This window comes from Salvelinus alpinus, chromosome 1, assembly GCF_045679555.1.
Source record: "Salvelinus alpinus chromosome 1, SLU_Salpinus.1, whole genome shotgun sequence".
Taxonomy (NCBI): Eukaryota; Metazoa; Chordata; class Actinopteri; order Salmoniformes; family Salmonidae; genus Salvelinus; species Salvelinus alpinus.
Genome location: NC_092086.1, coordinates 96,620,352 through 96,638,181, shown reverse-complemented (window position 1 = coordinate 96,638,181; position 17,830 = coordinate 96,620,352). Strand labels below are relative to the sequence as shown.

Genomic DNA, 17,830 nt, shown 5'->3' with positions numbered 1-17,830 from the left:
CTCAGGGTAATGATCCCTCGCCGAGTCTGGGCCATTCCACACTGCGTTGGCCCACTCGAGAGCTCGTCCAGTCAAACAGGAGACGAGGGCGCTCACGCTCTCCTCTCCGGAGGGAGTAGGACGAACGGTCGCCAGGTAAAGCTCCAGCTGGAGAAGGAAACCCTGACACCCGGCCGCCGTTCCATCATACTCCCGTGGAAGCGCCAGCCGAAGAGCCCCGGAGCCGGATGTGGTAACAGGAACAGGAGGTGTTGGGGGAGGGGGTGCTGGAGATGAGGTAGGAAGGCCACTCCTCTCCCATCGATCCATCCTCTCCATCATTTGGTCCATCGCTGACCCAATTCTGTGGAGAACACTGGTGTGATGGAGGACTCGTTCCTCCATTGATGGGAGAGGAGACGCGGCTGCTCCTGCTGATTCCATATGTGCGGTGCGGGATTCTGTCACGATCGTCAAAGGGTGTGAAAAGAATCAGACGCAGAGAGAGAGCCGCTTGGAAAAAACTATTCCTTTTACTGCTTAACAAAATATGAAGCCCGAACATACAGGGAGCAGAAAAACACTTGCAACAACCCAACATACAACGCACGTAACAAAAAACAATCCCGCACAAAACAAGGGCCGGTCAAACTCCTAAATATAGGGAAGCTCATTACGTAACAAAAAAACCACAGGTGCAAATAATCAGAAAACACAAAGAGACAAACGAAAAAGGGATCGGTGGCGGCTAGTAGGACGGTGACGACGACTGCCGAGCACCGCCCGAACAGGCAGGGGAGCCAACTTCGGCGGAAGTCGTGACAATTGTCCACCTCACAATTCAGCTGTCAGAGATTTGAGCACTAAATGCATTGCATGCATAGGCCTATAGGCTTAGGTGTCCACTATATGATATTAACATTACAAAATATATAGAGCCTATATAAGGAAGAGAAGCATAGGCCTAGCCCCAGAGAGATAGAGACAGATATGCTTGTGGCAAGCTACAACACTGACATGCATTTCTTTATGTCAGATGGCTAGATAGTACAGATGTACAGAAGGAGGCTAATTTGTTCTTTTTCAATCAGAATATCTGGTATAAAGATAAGCATTGTTTTATTAGATTATACTAGTAACTCTGGTAGGCATGAAACATTCTTCCTCACCTCAAGTTCTACTGTTGGAGTCAGTTGGAGCGCCAGTGCACACTGCCTTCATATCATATGCTTGCAGTGGCTAAAGCTTAATATCAGCCACACCAAACCTTCACTAAAGTGTATTATTATGGTAATGTCAAAAGTAATTTAAGCCATTGTTTATAGGGAAAATACGAGCAGGCAAACACAGCATTAAAGTTGGAACTTAATTTGGTTTAAACCTTTACAGAAGTTTTGAACAGGCTATATTGCAGCAATTACCAACAAAGGCAAGTGCCTACCATACCCAACAAATGACAGAAAAAGTATAATGTTATTTATTTTAAAACAGGCCTACTTATAACCTATCTAAGCACACAATTAAAAAGACAGATGTAATTGTAGCCAATGAAAATGTCTCAAAATATTTAAACAAAACAGGTTTTTCATATTTAAAGAACTGGTTTTGAATAATAAATAAGCTTACAAAAATAACAGTTATATACAGTAATAATAATACAGATAAAACAAATTACTATAAAGCTCCAAAATGCTGCATTCTTCAGATCTTAGTCCACAACAAATTAAAAAGTACATTAAATTCCCCTCATAAGCTTTTCACTATACTGTAGGCATAGCATACAATTTTTCCTCTTTTGTTTTACTTCAATGAAAAAGGCCTCCATCTTCACAATCAACAGTAGCCTAGGCCAAGGCTCCTCTGTTGCTCTCTCTCTCCTCAACAGCAGGCGTACGTGAGCGCAAGGCGTGAGAGAATGGTGCTGACGATCGAATTCGGGGTATAGGCTATGATAGACAGCCTCTCCTGGACAATTTGGCCTTCTACAATTTAATTTATTGGCTTTGAATTTTTTTATCGCCCAAATGCAGGCAATTACCATATACATAATGGAAAACCTGGAGTATTTTCCCATTATAGTTGTGTTTCCATTAAATTGACTTGTTGCAGATAAAATCTGTGCGTAAATACATAGTGCACATACAAAATATATTTTGGGTTTAAATTGCTATGTACTGAATAAAAAATACAAGGTAAAAGGGTTTCCATTGCATGTTCAACTCTAGGCCTGCTGAAGGTTTTGTCACAAAAATGTTGTGTAGGTATAGCGAATGTGCCCACCGGTATTGGCACATGCGGTCTAGTCAACAGCTTGCAGATACAGTGCAGGTATAGCCTACTACATCATGATATTATTATGGACAAAGTGTGAGATTAGTTTTATTTGTCAAACGGCAGCCAAGCATCGATCATCATGTCACCAGAATAAGACCCTCAATATCTATTGAAAGGAGCATCAACCTTATCAATGTGCACTTTCACCACCCTGTGAAGTTCATCAGAACTTATTTCATCTGTAGCCTAATAAACTGCATGCTTTCCTATGATGTGTTGACATTTTTTATCAGACATGTAGGCTACTTTACTCGCATAAACAATTTGGATGGAAACTTGGTTAATGTCAAGCTATTTTGAGGATGCTGGAATGATATTTTGGATGAACGGGCGCATGCCTACAGGAAACTTTTGAAGTAGCATAATCAGATGGCACATTGTGACTGGTTGTGTTTATATTAAAACAATTAAATTATAAATATTTAGGCTATATTGAAGCATTAGTTTCTAGGTGTGCAAGGAATAGCTGCATGGATTGGAGAGGAGGCCAGAGTGTGTTGAAATTTCCTGAATAACTGGGCCTGCCGGGAGCATATGTGGCCACATTACTATAGGAAGACTTTGAAATGATGATCTGCAACAGATTGCGCATTCAGTATCAGAAGTAAAAAATACAGCAAGACTGGCCTGCTACAGTGTGTTTCTAGACCTTATAAAGAGTAGACCCAAAACTGATCCAAATTGAATGAAACATTCAAATCACAGGGCTTTTGCGCCAATATTCAAATGACAATTTCACTGCAGCCTAGAGTAGGCTAGAATGTTGTACTCACTGGAAAACAATAATGCAATAGGGGAATTGTTTTAGCTGTGTGTCTCATGTCTTCACTGTTCTTTCATGTACAAGGAGGCATCTGGCCTCTCTGCTGCCTATCAGCTATTCCTATTTGTTCTTGTCGATTCATATAAAAAGTGTATGCAGCTTTGAATGTTTTAATGTGTGGTATGATTGCTAGTTAGCCTATTGCAGAACTGGACAAACGATCCACCTACCGCTATTGTCACAATAAATGGTGGATAAAGGGCATACAAGACCGTTAGGTTTACTATACTGTGGTGTAGTAAAAGTTAGCACATGGAATAGCGTACTGCATAAGGGGAGTACCAAAACACAGTGATATAGGGGAGGTTCACACAAGCAGGTAAGGAACTGTGGCTAGGGTGGAAGAAACTTGCAAAAGAGCAATTGTAAAAAACACACGACCCTTCCCAAACCCCTCCAACAAGTTTGACAACCCTCTCCTATTTTGGAGAGAGATAGATAGAGAGAGAGAACAAGGGAGAGAGAGAGGGGGAACAAGGGAGAGAGAGAGAGAGAGAGAGAGAGGAACAAGAGAGAGAGAGAGAGCAGGAACAAAGGAGAGAGAGTGAGCGGGAACAAGGAGAGCGAGAGAGAGAGTGTGTAAAGGAGCAGCCCCAGTATTAAAGAGGCCAACGTTAAATAGATGATCATGTCCCTGTTTCACTGTGTCTGATCCGTACTGATGATGATAGGGCTGAGGATGTGGGAGGCTGACTAGTACTAAGCGATGTATTTTATTTTTTAAATAACTTCAGCACTTACAGCATCTTCCCTCGCTCTATCTTCTTGTTGTCACCCACTCCCTCTCTCCCTGGGTGCGAATCAGGCCAGTGGAGGTTAATGCATTTTTTGTGTACTGCTGCCTGCCCTTTCAATAGCAGAGGTTGACAAAAGGGCTGTGAAGGCCAACTGGGATCAAGGTTGGACTGGAAAGACCAATGGAGCCACCAAGCATCACCAACAAACAATATTACTACTATCAAAACGGCACACTGGTTTTAATGAGCATACAGTGCCTTCACTGGCATAACGCAGTTTCTCTGGACTCCCCTGCAAGGTCTGGACCCCCCCTTAAATAAAATAAAACATTTAAGTATAGACTACTGATCACTGTCCATAGTGCTGACGTCTATGCGGCTGCATACCTATCAAACCGATGATAGGCTTTCTGTGATGCCAGGGCTTAGCTTAGCTTTAGCTAATAGATACATGTTTATTGGTAGGCCTATTTGGTCGTCATTTTCTCATATTAAGCCTAACATTTCACGAAGGTCTACATGGTGTCACAATGCTGCAATTTTTATACTGCCGGCTGGTGGCAAATTCAAACATTCAGATTGTAAAATAAATGTTTGATGCAAAAGCACACTAATCAGCTAGATTTTTTTAACTGTCCCGTATAGGCTACCTGAACCTGAATGACATGAGCCGTCCTCGCACTCTCTCCCAGCTTGTATAGAAAGTTGTGCGTAAAACCAGGCCATTGATGCCAAATAATACAATCAGTCCACCCTCAAAACACTAGCTTACTAGGGATTGTTTCATTATGCAGTGTACTATCTATAGCTATATACAGTATTTAGCTTCGATTTAGAAACGTGTTATAAAAATGACACATCAAATAGCCAAACAATGAGGGAAAAAGTAGTCGGCTTGAGGGTAAATTCAGCCACTATTTATTGTTGAACTCAGCGGCTTTTGTCTGGCTATTGGGCTGCAATATTCAAGGTAAATAAAATCAAATTAATATTAAATCCAACTTGAGAGACTCCCCTGGTCTTCTGAAGCTCTCCTTTTTTGTGAGCTAATGTTTCCACCACTGCCTGTAGGCCCAGAACCGACTGTTTTATATATTGAGTATTACCAACCTAGACAGTCTTTTCTGAGACATTGCGCTGCACACAATTTCAACTTAGTCTTGAATGATGCATGCCAAGATATAACATAGATAAGGGACTGTTGATATTGCAACCACACAATTTAAGCGCTGGTTCACTAGTGTGAAATAAATCGCAAACTGCTTTTTTTGTTCAAGCCCCAAGAACTGTTGTCTGCTAAAGATGATAATATGTTTGCATCTGTCAATTTATTGGTTGCCCAGTATTCAGACGAGCTGTCCCCAGAGCTTCCTATACAGTGAATCTCTTTCCGTAATGTGTTGAGGCTGGCAATTAAGGAGAATGAGAGGATTAATTAGAGATGTTACAGAACTGCTGTATTTCAAGCACAACTCCGTTCTGCCCAGTTTCCCTGATGTTGCTAACGCAATCAAACTGTTTTTACCATTCCTGTAACTGTCGCTTCTGTGGAGAGATAATTTTCTAATTTAAAACGTACTAATAACTACCTAAGAACCATTAGGCTCTCAGTCTGATATGTGCTTTTGAACAACTGAGTAAGCTCCACTCATTGCACTGGCGTCATCGTAGACTTGACCACGGCATTTGTTCACTGATATTCCCTCATACCTATAATCAGTTTATTTTAAATGTTTCAGTCACATTCCTGAAGCCCAAGAAACAAACACTTAGCCTCCTAGCACACATGGAAAATAAAACGTTTTATGAATTACTTTTTAGAGGGTTAATGTCAAAATAATAAAAAATTCTAATAAAAATGTACATCGATGATAGGCGCATGGCCCCCCAGAGCTCATCGGCCCCTGCCTTGCTGGGGTGTCCGGTACGCCAGTGAGTGCCTTCAGAAAGTATTCTCACCGATGGATTTTTTCCACATTTTGTTGTGTTTCAAGGTGGGATTAAAATGTATTTAATTGTAAAAAACAACAACAAAAAAAACAACGTCAATGATCTACACAAAATACTATGTAATGTCAAATTGGAACAACAATTCTAACATTTGTAAAAAATTCATCAAACACATATCTTGATTACATAATTATTCAACCTCCTGAGTCAATACATGTTAGAATCTCATTTGGCATTGATTACAGCTGTGAGTCTTTCTGGGTAAGTCTCTAAGAGGTTTGTACACCTGGATTGTACAATATTTTCACATTATTATTTTTTGAATTCTTCAAGCTCTGTCAGGTTGGTTGTTCCTTTTTCAAGTCTTGCCATAGGTTTCAAGCCAATTTAAGTTAAAACTGTAACTAGGCCACTCAGGAACATTAATTGCCGTCTTGGTAAGCAACTCCAGTGTAGATTTGGCCTTATGTTTTAGGTTATTGTCCTGCTGAAAGGTGAATTTGTCTCCTGGTGTCTGTTGGAAAGCAGACTGAACCAGGTTTTCCTCTAGGATTTAGCCTGTGCTGAGCTCTATTCAGTTTATTTCTATAAAACAAAAACTCCTTAGTCCAATGTTGACCCATCCTCAGTTTTCTCCTATCACAGCAATTAAACTCTGTAACTGTTTTAAAGTCACCATTGGCCGTATGGTGAAATCCCTGAGCGGTTTCCTTCCTCTCCGGCAGCTGAGTTACGAAGGCCCTCTGTGTCTTTGTAGTGACTGGGTGTATTTTTACACCATCCAAAGTGTAATTAAAAAATAACTTCAGCATGCACAAAGGGATATTCAATGTCTGTTTTTTTACCCATCTACCAATAGGTGCCCTTTTTGCGAGGCATTTGAAAACCTCCCTGATCTTTTTTGTTGAATCTGTGTTTGAAGTTCACTGCTCAACTGAGGGACCTTACAGATAATTGTATGTGTGGGGTAAAGAGATGAGGTAGTCATAAAAATAATAATGTTAAACACAAGGTCCATGCAACTTATTATGTGACTTGTTAAGCACATTTTTACTCCTGAACTTATTTAGGCATGCTATAACAAAGGCGTGAATGCTTATTGACTCAAGACATTTCAGCATTTCATTTTTTATTTATTTGTAATTCAACTTTGGCATTATGGGGTATTGTGTGTAGGCCAATGACACACAATCTAAATTTGATCTATTTTAAATTCAGGAGGTAACATTACAAGGGGTGTGAATATTTTCTGAAGGCACTGTACTGTATATAAAAATGTTTGTCTTTCCAAACTGTTATTAATTGAGGAGTTGATTGATTTGTTCATCAGCTGAATGTTTGGTTGGTCAGTTGTATGATCAGTTTTAGGGTTGCATGTTTGGTTGTTTCTCTTTTGAGAAATAAATGGGAAGACAGTTGTTTCATTGTCAACTGTCTGGTCAGTGTATGTTCTGATGTGTTCTGATGTGTTCCTCTGTCCTCCTCAGCTATCTGACTCTGGGCTGTACACCTGTGTGGCCACCAGCTCCAGTGGGGAGACCTCATGGAGTGCCTTCCTGGATGTCAGAGGTATAGTAACAATGTGTCCATCTGATTCTACACTCTTAGAAAAACAGGTGCTATCTAGAACCGAAAATGGTTATTCGACTGTCCCCGTAGGAGAACACTTACAACCAGTTTGGGTTCCATGTAGAACCTTTTCCACAGATGGTTCTACGTGGAACCCAAAATAGTCCCTGATTGGTAGATGAGTGGCAACCCCGATTAGAAGAACCTGCTGCTAATCTGTTGTTCTTTACAAATGCTGTTTGGAATTAACGAAAAGTGTACCTACACACCAAAGAAGGCTCTAATGCCAAAACGTCTGTGTACACTATCCCTGAGGTGGTAAAACATCAAACAATAAAGTAAGCTTTACAATATGTAACATATTTTTGTGTGTGAACCCATTACACCTCTTTGTTTGTCTGAATTCAAAGGTTTTACGCACCAGCCAAGCTTTTGGGAGAGCACAATGGTTCTCTTTTGATTAACCAAAATAGTTCTACCTGGAACCAAAAAGGGTTCTACCTGACACCAAAAAGGGTTTCGACCTATGGGGACAGCCAAATAACCCATTTGGAACCATTATTTCTAAGAGTGTACAGTACACACCATTGATTGAAGCCAATCAACCTGATGCGTTTGTTTCTCCTTCAATCTGCCATGTCCATTTTGATTCATTTTGAAAGAACCTGTTCTCCTTTTCTCCATCTCAGAGCCCAGTGACCTCACAGACTACATGTCCCACAATGCCAGTACCCTACCAGGGCCTCCCTCCAAGCCAGAGGTCACTGATGTCACCAAGAGCACAGTCTCGTTGTCTTGGGAACCTGGGACCGAGGAGGGTTCCCCAATCTCCTCCTATGTCATTGAGGCCTTTGGGTATGTCTGGGAACCTTGGCCCTAAGAGAAGCTGCAGTAAATTACCCCAAACTTTCAGAGCAATGACAGATGTATGCATGTGTGTGGGCATAAGGTTCACTGGCCTGTTCAGGGCAAGCACATACATCCTAGGGCTTTGGCTGAATAGTCTGCATACAAGAATCATGTACAGTCCAACAAGGTTGATCAGAGTTTTTTTGAACCACTAAAAAGTGTTTAGGTTTCAGACTAGAGTTTCAGATGTCATGATGTTGCCAGTTAAATTAGCTAAGTGAAAAACAATAGGACTGCCATAGCTACAGTATGGAATGTTATTTCCGTAAAAGCTTTTTTTGGCTTCACTAAATATCTTCCTCCTGTTTTCTCTGTGAGCAGTCAGCTGGTCAGCAACAGCTGGCAGACTGTGGCTGACCACGGGAAGACCACACAGTTCACGGTCAAGGACCTGCGACCCAACACGGTCTACCTGTTCATCATCAGAGCGGTCAATGCCCAGGGTCTTGGAGACCCCAGCCCCATGTCTGAGCCTGTCCGCACCCAAGGTACTGTACCAAACTAACCACTGTGTCTCAGTGTACCTCATGGCATTAGAACATTTTCATAAGGGTTTAATCGCAATTGGCATCATCCTCTTTCTCTCTCTCTCTCTCTCCCACACATTCTCTCTTTCTCTGTCTGTCTCTCTCGCTCACTCTCTCTCTCTCTTTCTTTCTTTCTTTCTTTCTCTCTCTCTCTCTCTCTCTCTCTCTCTCTCTCTCTCTCTCTCTCTCTCTCTCTCTCTCTCTCTCTCTCTCTCTCTCTCTCTCTCTCTCTCTCTTTCTCTCTCTCTCTCTCTCTCTCTCTCTCTCTCTCTCTCTCTCTCACTTTCTCTCTCTTTCTCGTTCTCTCTCTCAGACATCAGCCCTCCGGTGCAGGGTGTCGACCATCGACGTGTTCAGAAGGAGCTGGGTGATGTGGTGGTCAGCATGCATAACCCTGTGGTCATCAGCTCCACCTCTGTCCAGGTCACATGGGCTGTGAGTACTACTGATAGGAATCTATACTGTCAATTGTTTTTATTGTTGCATATCGACAGAATTGCAGTTGACAGTTTGAGCATCTGTTGACCATCTGTAATGGGACGCAACAAACACACTCTAACTTAAGATTTAGACTTGCAGAGCCCAATTATTAATTTATGTATAGATGTCACAATGAGGAACTGGTATGAGTAGGTTTGGTATGAACAAGGATGCTTTGTCTCTGTGCTGAGTTATTATTCTCACTGAATCAAACAGGCAGTATAGAACCTGAAGAGCTGAGTAGCGAGAGAGATGAGTCTTGTACAGCGTTAGGATCGTTCAGGAACAGAGCCAGTTCCAAGCCTTTGCTTATCTCCAAGCTTCATACACAGTTTGAGTTTAGTTTTTCACTCATATATGCTGTGTGTCACCCACTGTCTGTTCTCAGTTGGCACACACACATGCATAAACACACGCACACACACACGTGTGCGCACACACACACAGTGCAAGTGTCTGAGACGGGTGGACATGGAGTCCAGGGACAGCTGGTGTTCCATCAATCTGTGATTGTTTGGGGTGACGCAGGAATTAAGACAAATGTTTCTCACTGAGACAAATAGATCACCATCAGCGGCAACATGTTGTGTTCTCTCTTTTGGATGCGGTTTGCAGTCAGCTCTTTATCTGGAGGTTATTCATATTTTCCCTTCTGCCTTCTGGAGAGCACTGCTTAATGACAGAGGCTCTTCCATTCCTCGCACAAGTACACATACATCAGTGGCGGTCGGTGACATTTAGGATGAGGGAGGACAATTTGTAAAAATGTTATGAGCATCTTTTTCTATTACAGCATATCGGATGACTTGTCATTCATGTTCTAATCAAATGGCCACCCGGACTGTTTACATTGAACCCCCTCCCCCCTTTTGTTTTTACACTGCTGCTACTCGCTGTTTATTATCTATGCACTTTACAAATTATCTATCACTTTACAAATTACCTCGATTAACCTGTACACGGTTACCCCGTGCATATAGCCTCGTTATTGTCATGCACATTTATTTTGTTACTTTTTGATTTATTACATTTTTATTTTGTTTATTTAGTAAATATTTTATGGTTAAGGTATTGTAAGTAAGCATTTCACGGGAAGGTCTACACCTGTTGTATTCGGCGCATGTGACAAATAACATTGGTATGATTAGACCCAGCTCAATGTAAAATCGATAGGTTTAGGCTACTACAAGATATTCAAATTTTCCCTATACCTAAACAGCATGATCGTTTAGCTTGTTGTAGAATTCCTTCTCGCATCTACGAGCTCTCCTACTCTAACCGTTTCCCTTCGCATGTGGACTTCAGTGTACAACACATCAGTTGTCTGTGACCATGCAAAAAAAAACTTCCCAGGCCAAACCTTCATAACATAACCACTACACACAGCCTACATAGTTGTCACCATATTAGCTAATGTCATAGCTAGTCAACATACTCTAGCCATTAGAACTAACGCGTTAGTAAACCCGCTACAATCAAGCAGTAAATTAATAAAACCAAAATCTTACCTTAACTTGGAAGCGTTCCAGTGTTGGATAGCCATAGCCAGCTAGCTAACATAGCATCCCTCTGTGTTTGAGTAGGCTAAACTAGCTACCTGCATTCGCTAGGTAAGTGAAGGTGAAAAAAAGTACAATGAAATATAGCTTTCGCACTCTCTCTCTCCCGCTCTCTCGCTTCTCCTTCCTTGAAGAAAAAAAATTATTTGTTCAAAACTGTTCCAACTATTCTCTTTCTCTCTCTTTGAGTCAACTACTCACCACATGTTATGCACTGCAGTCTTAGCTGTAGCTTATGCTTCCAGTACTAGATTCATTCTCTGATCATTTGATTGGGTGGACAACATAGGTTGGAGGACATCCTCTTGAAGTTGTCATAATTACTGTGTAAGTCAATGGAAGAGGATGAGAACCATGAGCCTCCTAGGTTTTGTATTGATGTCAATGTACCCAGAGGAGGATGGAAAATAGCTGTCCTCCGGCTACATCATGGTGCTACCCTGCAAAGTGCTGTTGAGGCTACTGTAGACCTTCATTGCAAAACAGTGTGTTTTAATAAATTATTTGGTGACGTGAATATATTTAGTGTAGTTTTATCTAAAAAGGATCACTTTTGTAATGTTTTAAACATTTTATTTTTATACAATTCACTGAAGATGATGGTCCTCCCCTCCCTCCACTGAGGAGCCTCCACTGACATACATACACATGCACACGCACGTACACCCATGCACTCCATATGCTTCAGCACTGTATGCACCGGTGCCTTGATGTCATTTTAACATTATTAGGTATCTGGTTCTCTTTGAGAAAGGGATTTGTATAGTGCTGCATAGCACCATTGTTTTGTTTAGCAGATGGTACTGTCACGACTTCCGCCGAAGTCGGCCCCTCTCCTTGTTCCAGCGGTGTTAGGCGGTCGACGTCACTGGCTTTCTAGCCATCGCCGCTCCAATTTTAATTTATCCATTTGCTTTGTCTTGTTCCCTGCACACCTGGTTTTCATTCCCCAATCACACCTCATGTATTTATTCCTCTGTTCCCCCTCATGTCTTTGTGTGAGATTGTTTCGTGTTACGTGTCTATGTTGACGCGTTTTACTGGTATGTGTTTATTCCGTGTTTTATTTCACGAGGTATGTTATTGTGTTTATACAATATTATTGTGACTGTTTGCGCGTTTGCACTTTTGCATTGGCTGGAGGTTTCGACGCAGTGGCATCCGTCTGTTGGTTTCTCCTGCCTAAATAAAGTGTGCGCCTGTTCACAACTCTCTGCTCTCCTGCACCTGACTCCGCTCCCAGTACGCACACCTATGACAGGTACACCAGTTCATAACATGGCTTATTCAAGGGAACAATCCAAAATACCATTCAATTGAAATTACACTTTGAGATACCATCTACCATCTTCAGGTAGTGACATGATAATATTTCTAGTATGTAATTACATTGTAACACAGGCCAGATTAAGTCTCAGAATAAGCGTAGGTTTTTATTCTTCACAAATACTATTATTGTCAAGCAAAACCCTTCTCCTAACATACCCTAGCATACCTGTCCTATAAGACAAGAGAAAACTAAACAGAATGGGCTTGTTTATGATATTTACTTCCACTATGGCTGCATCTAGATGGATCAAGCAGTTCTATTACAGGTAAGGGAGGGAGGGGAAAGAGAGAGTGTGGGGGCGGGCATTCATAAAGCTTTTAGATTCACGAATCATATCGTTAAATGAAATGCAAGCAGGCAACCGTAGAGGCAGAGCATCAGCAGCACGTTTCCATGATTTATTTGGACTGGGCTGACGGTAAACAGCTGCTTTATTTGCCCTGTAAAAGCTTTTGCTTGCTTCTGCCCCTGTTAACAAGCCATTACTGTGAGTTATGTTGCACACTCCATCCCCAGACCCCACCACCGCAACTTTCCCCCGCCATAGTAACACGATTTGTTTACAGAAAAGGATAACGTGTGGTTTTAATCCACTCTGTCAGGGTGTAAGAGCTTCGTAGCTCTCTGTTTTGCTGGTTTGCTTGGCATGTGGTGTATTTAAATATGCAGGAAGTAGTTACTATGAATCAAAGTTGATATAATTTAGCTAATGTTGAAGAATACATTTTTTTATATCATTATTGAAAAATCCATTCAAAAATCTGCAATATATACGTCTGCCTCCTTTTCTCTCCTTCAGGTGGAGAAACCTTCGCAGTTTATCCAGGGCTATCGTGTTCTGTACAGGCAGACGTCAGGCCTGCCCTCCCCGGGGGCCTGGCAGGTGCAGGACGTGAAGGTCCCCTCAGAGAGAGACGTGGCTCTGTCTGGCCTGAAGAAGGGTGTTGTCTACGAGATAAAAGTCCGTCCGTACTTCAACGAGTTCCAGGGAGCAGACAGTGAATCAATGACAGCACGCACCTTGGAGGAAGGTAAAGGACCTTTACCGACTCAATATGTGTAGTGATGCAACAGATATTGCCAACTGTGTAGGAGGTATTATTTTCACTGTCAGAAACTCCTGAAATTATTTTACATCAATGCTACTTGTTTGCTACATCAGGTAATGGCCACATACTGTACCTAGAAGCTGATACAGAATGTCATTACACACACACACACACTCTCTCTGCAAACAGACACACTCAAGAGAAGGGGGGGTGGTGGGAGGGCTGTTTCCTGTGACACCAGCTCAACCCTCTTCCTGCTTCTCTCCCTGCACCTCTCCCTGTCCCTCTCTCCCTGGACACCTGCTGTCACCTGCCATGCCCCTGTTGCATACAACATTCATGCTGTGACTTTTTGATTTTACCTCCCTCCCTCCACCCCTTCTCTTTCTTTCTTTCTTTCTTTCTTTCTCTGTCTCACCAACTCTCCCCCTTTCCATCATATACATGCATAAATGAAAAGTTACTTAAGTTAAATCAAACCTTGATGTCAGTCAGAGATTTGAACAGAAGCTCAAGTTACACAGGTGTCTCAGGTTAAGATTCAGCCCTCTGTGAATGGTTGATTAATTGGGTTGCTTTTTATTCCTTGTGTACATTAACACAATTAGGCCCACACAGTAGCTGTTCTCCACGTCCCATGCTCTGGGAATGTTCAGTTTGTCCCTCTAGCCTTCATGTACAGTGGGGAGAACAAGTATTTGATACACTGACGATTTTGCAGGTTTTCCTACTTACAAAGCATGTAGAGGTCTGTAATTTTTATCATAGGTACACTTCAACTGTGAGAGAAGGAATCTAAAACAAAAATCCAGAAAATCACATTGTATGATTTTTAAGTAATTAATTTGCATTTTATTGCATGACGTAAGTATTTGATACATCAGAAAAGCAGAACTTAATATTTGGTACAGAAACCTTAGTTTGCAATTACAGAGATCATACGTTTCCTGTAGTTCTTGACCAGGTTTGCACACACTGCAGCAGGGATTTTGGCCCACTCCTCCATACAGACCTTCTCCAGATCCTTCAGGTTTTGGGGCTGTCGCTGGGCAATACGGACTTTCGGCTCCCTCCAAAGATTTTCTATTGGGTTCAGGTCTGGAGACTGGCAAGGCCACTCCAGGACCTTGAGATGCTTCTTACGGAGCCACTCCTTAGTTGCCCTGGCTGTGTGTTTCGGGTCGTTGTCATGCTGGAAGACCCAGCCACGACCCATCTTCAATGCTCTTACTGAGGGAAGGAGGTTGTTGGTCAAGATCTCGCGATACATGGCCCCATCCATCCTCCCCTCAATACGGTGCAGTCGTCCTGTCCCCTTTGCAGAAAAGCATCCCCAAAGAATGATGTTTCCACCTCCATGCTTCACGGTTGGGATGGTGTTCATGGGGTTGTACTCATCCTTCTTCTTCCTCCAAACACGGCGAGTGGAGTTTAGAGCAAAAAGCTCTATTTTTGTCTCATCAGACCACATGACCTTCTCCCATTCCTCCTCTGGATCATCCAGATGGTCATTGGCAAACTTCAGACGGGCCTGGACATGCGCTGGCTTGAGCAGGGGGACCTTGCGTGCGCTGCAGGATTTTAATCCATGACGGCGTAGTGTGTTACTAATGGTTTTCTTTGAGACTGTGGTCCCAGCTCTCTTCAGGTCATTGACCAGGTCCTGCCGTGTAGTTCTGGGCTGATCCCTCACATTCCTCATGATCATTGATGCCCCACGAGGTGAGATCTTGCATGGAGCCCCAGACCGAGGGTGATTGACCGTCATCTTGAACTTCTTCCATTTTCTAATAATTGTGCCAACAGTTGTTGCCTTCTCACCAAGCTGCTTGCCTATTGTCCTGTAGCCCATCCCAGCCTTGTACAGGTCTACAATTTATCCCTGATGTCCTTACACAGCTCTCTGGTCTTGACCATTGTGGAGAGGTTGGAGTCTGTTTGATTGAGTGTGTGGACAGGTGTCTTTTATACAGGTAACGAGTTCAAACAGGTGCAGTTAATACAGGTAATGAGTGGAGAACAGGTGGGCTTCTTAAAGAAAAACGAACAGGTCTGTGAGAGCCGGAATTCTTACTGGTTGGTAGGTGATCAAATACTTATGTCATGCAATAAAATGCAAATTAATTACTTAAAAATCATACAATGTGATTTTCTGGATTTTTGTTTTAGATTCCGTCTCTCACAGTTGAAGTGTACCTATGATAAAAATGACAGACCTCTACATGCTTTGTAAGTAGGAAAACCTGCAAAATCGGCAGTGTATCAAATACTTGTTCTCCCCACTGTACATATCTACCTCAAATACCTCATTCCCCTAATGCACATTGGTCTGGTACTGGTACTCCCTGTATATTGCTCCATTCTTGTGTATTTTATTTTATTCCTCTTGTGTTACTATTTTAAACTCTGCATCATTGGGAAGGGCTTGTAAGCAAGCATTTCACATTTAAGTCTACACCAGCTGTATTCAGCGCATGTGAAAAATAAAACCCTAACTTTAATGTTAACCTTCACCCTAGCCTTCACCCTAGCCTAGTTAACGTTAGCCACCTAGCTAACGTGTGTGTTAGCCACCTAGCCACCTAACTAACGTTAGCTACAACAAACTGCAATTCGTAACATATCATACAAATTGTAATTCTTAACATATCATACAAAATGAACGATGGACATCCACAAATTAATACATACCATACCAAACGTAATATATCATATGAGTGTCCCGGATTTTCATTTACTATGTTATGTCTACCCCTGAGTCCAGGTTGATCCAGTAGCTGATTCACATGGTTCTTCCACAGACTGTATAATGCCATTACAAAACTTGTGGCTTCTCAATTGAGTTTAGTCCTGAGTTTTCCCATCCAACCAATCTGATTTGAATGAGTTGTACCTCGGAAATACAGAGATGGTAGTTCAAAGTATGAAGTTACTGTAGAGTGCTGACTGAATGAATAATAATGAACCTCCAACACTATAGAAACAATAGGCCCATGTGTTAAGCGATCCCATAGCCATGCTGTTAGCCTGCAGGTGTCTGCTAGCTGTTTGAATCCCCATACAGCTTTTGAAAGTGAAGGGTCTGAGTGGTCTGTCTGCCCACACAGGGGATAAAGAGTGTTTTGTAGATCTCAAACGATTGGCCTTGGGGTTGCCATAGTGTCACTTAGCACATTACGTGAAACACCGCGGGTCATATTTCTGCCGGCGATACATCACAGAGCTAATGGACTTACTAGCATCTCCTTCATTACTGTACACCAGAATGGAGTGCTTTCATTTAGCTCAGATATGCACATCTTTAGCGTCCAAGTGCTAGTGTGTGACTGCGTGTGTTGGCCGTGATCCATTAATACGAAATCCAATAGTATTGTGTAGCATTAGAGGTTCTAATTGGCTGTTCTATTAGATGGACTGTTATAGTTGATTCCCCTAAACCTATGAAGGCACCAAGAGACCTCTGCTACTTTGTTACTCTGTTGCAACTTTAAAAGAGAGGAAAAGGAATGAGATATTAGAAAAAGCAAGATTGAAGTATACTGTAAGGGATGAAGGTTGGAGAGAGGAAGAAAAAGAGAGAGAGAGAGTCTGGAAGCATGAAGTGTAGAGAGTGGTGTCTCTCCCAAGCAGCAAAGCACAATGCCGCTGCTTTAACACATGTTGGCTTTAACAAATGTTATTAAAGCAGTGGCATTGGGCTTTAACAAATGTTATTAAAGCAGTGGCATTGGGCTTTAATAAATGTTATTAAAGCAGTGGCATTGGGCTTTAACAAATGTTATTAAAGCAGTGGCATTGAGCTTTTCTGCTGCTACAGAGAAAGCCTGCCGCACTGAACTATTTTCATACATATCAAGGCAGTGCTCTCTGTTGTGCTCAGGTAAACAGCAACGGCAGGCAGCAGCAGCAGTTTTCTGTTGGAATGAGAACATCGGTATGTGGTAATATTTATGTTGATGTGTTTTGTTGTGCCTCCTCCCCATGCAGCACCCAGCGCTCCTCCTCAGCAGGTGACAGTGCTGACAGTAGGGAACCATAACAGCACCTCCATCAGTGTGTCCTGGGACCCCCCTCCCACAGAACACCAGAACGGCATCATCCAGGAGTACAAGGTAGGGAGCAGCAATCTGTATAGGATACAGTAGTCTTATTGAGAATAAAGGCTCTGGCATACAGGTTCACTGTATTTTTATTGTGTAGAAATATTACAAGAAATGTTTACATTGCACTGTTGAGGAAGCTTGCTATTAAGCATTTTATTACACTGTTTACCTGTGCCAATACGCTTTGATTTGATTTGAAATTGGGTATCAACTGTCTCTCACCACAAATTCCTGTCCCTGTGTGTGTGTATGTGTTAGATCTGGTGCCTGGCAAACGAGACCCATTTCCATGTGAATAAGACAGTGGATGCGGCCATCCGTTCGGTGGTGGTGGGGGGTCTTCAGGCGGGGGTGCAGTACCGTGTGGAGGTGGCGGCAGGCACCAGCTCGGGGGTGGGAGTGAAGAGCGAGCCCCAGCCTATTATCATAGGTAACAAATAAACACACAGGGCACAAGGTCTGAGGCAACCCACATAATAGC

The 17,830-nt window shown here is 42.3% G+C and overlaps 1 protein-coding gene across 5 annotated transcripts in view; it reads left to right on the top strand.

Annotated features, from left to right (window-relative positions):
- The window catches only part of LOC139535494 (roundabout homolog 2-like), a 270,018-nt gene that overhangs the window by 204,167 nt on the left and 48,021 nt on the right, over positions 1–17,830 (top strand). For all 5 annotated transcript variants that reach the window (XM_071334954.1, XM_071334937.1, XM_071334946.1 and 2 more), the window contains exons 10-16: positions 7,311–7,392; positions 8,082–8,247; positions 8,623–8,789; positions 9,142–9,263; positions 12,997–13,228; positions 17,234–17,358; positions 17,608–17,779. In XM_071334954.1, the coding sequence (XP_071191055.1) occupies positions 7,311–7,392; positions 8,082–8,247; positions 8,623–8,789; positions 9,142–9,263; positions 12,997–13,228; positions 17,234–17,358; positions 17,608–17,779 (1,066 nt within the window). The remainder of the gene's footprint in view (positions 1–7,310; positions 7,393–8,081; positions 8,248–8,622; positions 8,790–9,141; positions 9,264–12,996; positions 13,229–17,233; positions 17,359–17,607; positions 17,780–17,830) is intronic.